The sequence below is a fragment of the Octodon degus genome, unplaced genomic scaffold, assembly GCF_000260255.1.
Source record: "Octodon degus isolate 3935 unplaced genomic scaffold, OctDeg1.0 scaffold00043, whole genome shotgun sequence".
NCBI classification, from domain to species: Eukaryota; Metazoa; Chordata; class Mammalia; order Rodentia; family Octodontidae; genus Octodon; species Octodon degus.
This window is the reverse complement of record NW_004524619.1, coordinates 4,097,280-4,103,142: the sequence shown is the minus strand read 5'-3', so window position 1 is coordinate 4,103,142 and position 5,863 is coordinate 4,097,280. Positions and strand designations below refer to the sequence as shown.

The 5,863-nt window shown below is 46.7% G+C and overlaps 1 protein-coding gene across 1 annotated transcript in view; it reads left to right on the top strand.

Annotated features, from left to right (window-relative positions):
• Galnt15 (polypeptide N-acetylgalactosaminyltransferase 15) overlaps positions 1-5,863 on the top strand; it is a 48,818-nt gene that overhangs the window by 21,267 nt on the left and 21,688 nt on the right. Inside the window, exons 2-3 of the mRNA XM_023715721.1 lie at positions 5-12; positions 1,084-1,288. Coding sequence (XP_023571489.1) covers positions 5-12; positions 1,084-1,288 — 213 coding nt within the window. The remainder of the gene's footprint in view (positions 1-4; positions 13-1,083; positions 1,289-5,863) is intronic.

Sequence of the window (5,863 nt, the reverse complement as noted above, 5' to 3'; positions counted from 1 at the left end):
TCAGCCAGCAAGGTAGCTCTGGGTGTCCTTCAGGCTCTCTGGGGTGGGCCGAGGCCCTGACAGTTGTCAGACACATGCTAAAATGAGACAGACTCCTAATGAGTTTCCCAGAATCCTTTCGTTTATGATTGTTCTCCCAGAGCATCTGCCAGCAGAAAGAGGAACTTGGGAGATGGGCACTTGGGGCCTCCTGAGACAGAATCAAAGTTCTGCTAGTGGAGGGGAAGGGAGAACATTCACTGTCCCCTGGAGAAGATGATTAACACTGTTCAATTCAGCAGACTCATAAAAGGCTGCTTCTCAGATGTGCAGATTCAGAAATTTTAATTGCTTGGCTAATAGAGGATCCTGTCTAGGGAGTGGGCTGGGACTGATAACTTAGCCAGAAGAGTAATTACTATAAAGTAGGAAAGCAGCACACTTCACCCCTCAGAGATGACAGCCAAGAGACTGGGGATCTGTGTGGCCAATGAACTGCAGATCCTTGTGACTGCTGCGCCGGACCTCGTTTCCCCGCAGAGAGCCTGTGACAGTCAGAAGGAAGCTCCCAGGAGTCTGGTGTGGGGCTTCCAGGTGAGGCTGACAGCCTCGGTCCTCCTGCATCTGCCTAGAGACACAGCTCTCGAAGCAATCCTTTGCCTACAGACTCACCAACCCCTGCAATGTGACCCCTTCACCTCACTGACTTACCAGCTGCCAAACTTAATGCCCTGCCCCACTCCTTTAACTTCCTTGGCCACTGTTTTAGCCAGGGATTCCCAGAAGCAGAGCTCGAGCCAGGCATCCAGGAGCACTTGATGTTGCTAGGGGATGGTGTTCTCTGTCACTGGGGGAATGTGAGCAAGCTCTGTCCTGTCCTAGTTCTGCACACAATCCCTCCTGGGTTCTAGCAGACAGCAGCATGCCCCATCTAAGTGGAGGAAGCATTTTGGCTCTGAGCAACAATGCCATCATGATGCACTTGAGTTTTAGGCCCCTTGTGCCTCACCATGGGTTCTAAGATGGTGACCTAGAGACAGTCTTCATAATCCTGTTGGCTGTGGCCTCTGTAACCCCCACTGACCAGAGCCCTGTTGATTCCAGGACAACTCAAGTCTGCTCTCAGCGAATATGTGGCCCAACTGGAGGGGGTGAAGTTGCTCAGGAGCACCAAGAGGCTGGGTACCATCAGGGCCCGGATGCTGGGTGCCACCAGAGCCACAGGGGATGTGCTGGTCTTCATGGATACCCACTGCGAGTGCCACCCCGGCTGGCTGGAGCCCCTGCTCAGCAGAATAGCTGGTGACAGGTAACTCTCCTCTTCCCCAGGGATGAGGCTGGGAGGAATGGTTTGTAGGTTCAGCCACTCACACAGCAGAATAATCTCCACAGCTCAGAACAGTGCCAGGATCTCCATCCTTAAAGCCTGGTTTGTTACTTTGGAATGTTCAGATGCCTTGTAAGAAACCCTGGAAATTAGAGTTGGACAGGAAGTTATAGGTCTTCCTGTCCATCCATCTGTTCTATCACAGATACAGAAATGGACACTTGGAGGACAGTTTCTATGAAGCTATAAATACTTGAAATAATTTCCCTTGGCTTTTGTTAGTAATTTTAATCAAGATTGTAACATAAACTAGGGGTAGGGGGTTTAAGCTACCCTATGCCATAGATTTATTGATCCATCAAAAGGAAGCATTAGATTCTGTGACCACTAAAGTTTTACCAATAATCAGCATTCTTTGCCTCTCTGGTATATGAAGGAGATTTCTGATTTTTCTACTAAAGCCAAGCTGGAGAGGACTGTACATCTGTAGTTTAATTTTTTAAACTACTCTCCTTTTCCTATTGTGATGTTATTTTCTTTCCTATTTCTTTGCTCAACTCACTTTCCTAAACATGTACTACCTTCAGTCTGAACACCCCACTTGAGAAAGCCAAGACCTGGTGGCTGCCCACCATGGCCCACCTCAGGCTTAGCCTTTGGGACCCAGGTAGGTCTGTCACACAGTGGGACCTCAGTAAATGATGGCTGCTGTCTGGGCACCGGGGTTGATTCAGGAACACAGCTATATGGCATCTGTCTTTGCCCTTCTACTCATGGTAAAGGTTAATTGCCTCATTTGAACTTGGGAATGATCATACGCATAAGAAAAAATTCATGAGCTTCATTGGAAGGGATCTTGGAGATATGTGGGCATTAGCAGCTGCCGGATGGGAGAGATTTCATACAACACAGAGAAGTTGATCATTTTCCAATGGTTCTATTTTTAAGAGCAGTCAGAATCCTAAGTAAAACCAAGACACTGCTTTGACCAGTTCTGTGACAGATTGCTCCCTACTCCTGGCTCACATCTCATAAGAAAAGGGTGTGTGCATAAAGTCAGGAGACCTGGGACAAGAAAATGTGAAAACTCTACACGGACGCCATATTTGATTCTTTTCATGTGAAGTGATTTGTTTCATGTGGCTCTTTTTCACATTTAGTGAATGTGCAGCACTGTCGGCAGACTCTAAAATTGTCTCACTCAGTGTTTAATTCCCGTTCTGGAGTCACAGAGGGATGGCTCTCACAGAGATTTTGGGGGTCATTTTGTCTCATGATTTCTTCGTGAGCCCTGAGTTTCAGGGCTGATGAGGAAACCCCCCAGGATCACTTGGCCACTGGCAGCTGAACTATATTCTATGATTCCCTCCTATTTAGGAACCTAGTAGTTCATGTTGCTAAGTCTCATATATGGGGAACCCCACACAGAGAATAACAGGTAGCTGAGTCGGGCCTTCTCCCTCACGTTCCAAAGCACTTTTTACCATGTGTGACCTCTTTTCAAAAATTGGGAAAATTGGTCAGAAAGAGATACTCTGTCTCCCTCACCTTCTGCCCCAGTGGTGGGACATCTGGTGAAGCACTGATGGGAGCCTCTTGTGGCTGCTTCTCACACTGGTACAATTTCACAGAGCAGGAGACTCCTGACTCTAGGCTGAGGGACAGTCAGTGTCCTTGCCTATAAATAAACACAGCTCCCTGAGAAGCCCTCAGTGGTTGGGAAGCGATTCTAATTTCCTGTGCCCTCCCACCCCTTTTCCAAGCCTTTCTCCCCATTCTCTCTCCCTCTCCCACTCCATCCCTCCTTTCCTCTCTTCCCTTACCCCTCTTCACCGGCTGTCTGTCTGTCTGTCTGTCTGTCTCTTTCACAGACATACACATGCACACTGGGCCTTTGATCCTGATGCCTTCCTGGTTTGTCTCCCCCTTAGTGTTCCTTTTTTTGTGTTTTATGACCATCTTTTCATCCTCCCTATATCTTCTTCCTGTTTCTTCTGGCCCTGTGTCCAGCCTATAAGCCTTGGCAGGCAGGCTTATGAAAGAAAATCTACCTCTCTAGAATCTGAGTCTTTCTCATCTCTGTCCTCTCCATACGGCGATGCCCTGGAAGCTGCAGCGTGAGAGTGTGATGTCCCCTTTATGGCTTGCTAGCGTCCCTGAGGCATCACACCTCAGGGAAAGCAAAGCCCTGGGCGCTATTGGTATGGCTGCTGATACTGCTGCTCTGAGAGAGAGACAAGGAGACTCAGCTTCCTCAGAGCTCAGGACAGGAGACACGCTGTCACCAGGTGAGGACACAGTGCTGAAAAAAAAGGAAAAGTATTAAAAACATTCCCCCCAAAGGTGGAGTGAAATAATGAATGAACAGTGCCAAAAGCCACCAATCAGCCATTTCAAAGAACCACATATTCCTTCATGCTCTGGTCAGAGAATTCAGAGCCTGATTACTGGCCCTGGTGCCCTGGCCTTCCCTGCAGAACAGGGAAAGTCTGCCACTGTCCATGTAACAACCTTGAATCGTTTGGACCTCTTAACCCTTCACTCTCACTCCTCAGAAAATTTATCATAATATATTTACTTTATTGGAATAACACATCTTAGTGCTAAATGTCAGAAATTATTCAAATGAATTTGCAAATTTAGAGCATCTATAACAATGGAGATGTTCTTCAGGGTTGAGCAGAGCACAATGCCCATCACTGTACATAGCAACCCTAGACAAAGTTCTTCTACGGGCAGTTGGTTTTAGGGCAACCCAGGGAGATGCTAGGGCCAGAATCAAATGTAACAATAATGAAAATCAGAAGCATTTCTCACACCCAGCTCCCGATGTCTTACATTGACTGCTAGGCCTAGCGCCCACACCAGGCAGTAGAGGTCATGCCTCTAGAAAAATGAAGGCTTCCAAGAAGGAAGAGACCTGTTTTAGTAGAAGCTCAATGACAATGACATCTTACAAAGCTGGCTAGGTTGTCTCCCAGCTGTAGATGGGACTGCCTCCTATCTGAGAGACACTGAATCCTAAAGCCACAGGCTGATCCTGCTCACTGGGGAGAAGCAAGGAGGGGCAGGACACTGAGTTGTGACCTCATCTCTGCTCTCTAAGGAGTTAAATAATGGAACTCAGCCCAAGAATGCCCTGTGTGTGCACATGTCTGAGTCAGTAGCAGAATCTAAGTCTGTCAGTAAGTGTGCATATGAGTGTGTGTATGTGTGTGTGTGTGTGCGTGTGTGTGTGTGTGTGTGTGTGTGTGTGAAGGAGTTCTCTCCCTGAGAAGTAGCACCTTGGTGCCCCAAAGAAGCTCTCCAGGCCCCATCTTCCTTCACACTCCTCAGGGATAAGTTCTCTCATTTGTCCCCGGAAAAGTCCATACCAACCCTAGAGCCACAAAAACGCTGGGAAGAGAGAAATCAGGCCCTTCCTCGTCTCAGCAGAAGAGCCTTTCCACAGACCCCAGGAATATTCACAAGCTTTTACAACAGTGTTTGAACAGCAGACCTTGAGGAACACTGAGGCCCAGGTGCAATAGAGACAATATAAAGTAGGGCTATTCTTCATTGTGGTGAAAGGTTCCTTTGAGGGAGTTGAAAATGCAATTCGCCTTTGACTATCTGGGTAGCGGTATATCGGGTAACCTCTATACTTCAGTTAATATGTCTTTGTTGACAGCAGGACTGCCTCTGTACATCTTTTGACCTCCGGAAACCTGGCAAGGCATCCCAGAGGCTCAGCCTTGTACCTGCCTAGGGTTCAAACTCTGTTCACAAGGGATAGGATGGCGGTGTGAGCAGACACTGCCAATTCCTTGTAGGTCCAACAGCATCCCTTTGCTGTTGGGCTTTAAGTGAATTCCAAGAACATCACACACGTTTGTAGGTACAAACCCGAAGCTAAATTTAACATTTTGATTAACTACCCTTCTTGAGTCACTAGACTGCAGTTACTAATTTAGGCTTGATGAAGCAGCCACTATGGCCCAGGGGAGTGAAACCGAAACCAAAACCTCTCTCCCTCACTCACTGACACCTCATTCTTCATTTCTACCCAAAATGTGTTCAAGGAGACTCAGATTAAATAGAATATACACACTCAAAACAGAGAAAAAAGGAAATTTCAGGAAGGAAAAGAGGTTTTGGGGAATCAAGGGTAATACATTTCTTAGAAGGGAACTTAATATATGACCCTCAGCTTGCAGAAATACAAAGCAAATATACATATATATAATTTAATAAATTATGTATATATAATATGTATATATAATTTCAGAGTTTTCATTTACTGATAAACATGCATGCATGCCTTTGTCAACCACAAAGGTCTAAGGAAGAAAATTGACTGTGTGAATGCTCGAATGTGATTTTCCTTCTTGTCCTGTTGCGATTGATGAAGACAGCATGAACATGACCCAGTCCTTCAGATCCAGCCACATGGTGTCCGCATCTCTCTGTTCTGAAATTCCACAGTTTGTTTGGTAAACAGTCCAACGGATTCTATCGCCCCACTTTGCTCCCCACTAAATAGAGGCTTAGGAGGGAGTCTGGGCACTTTCTTTCTTC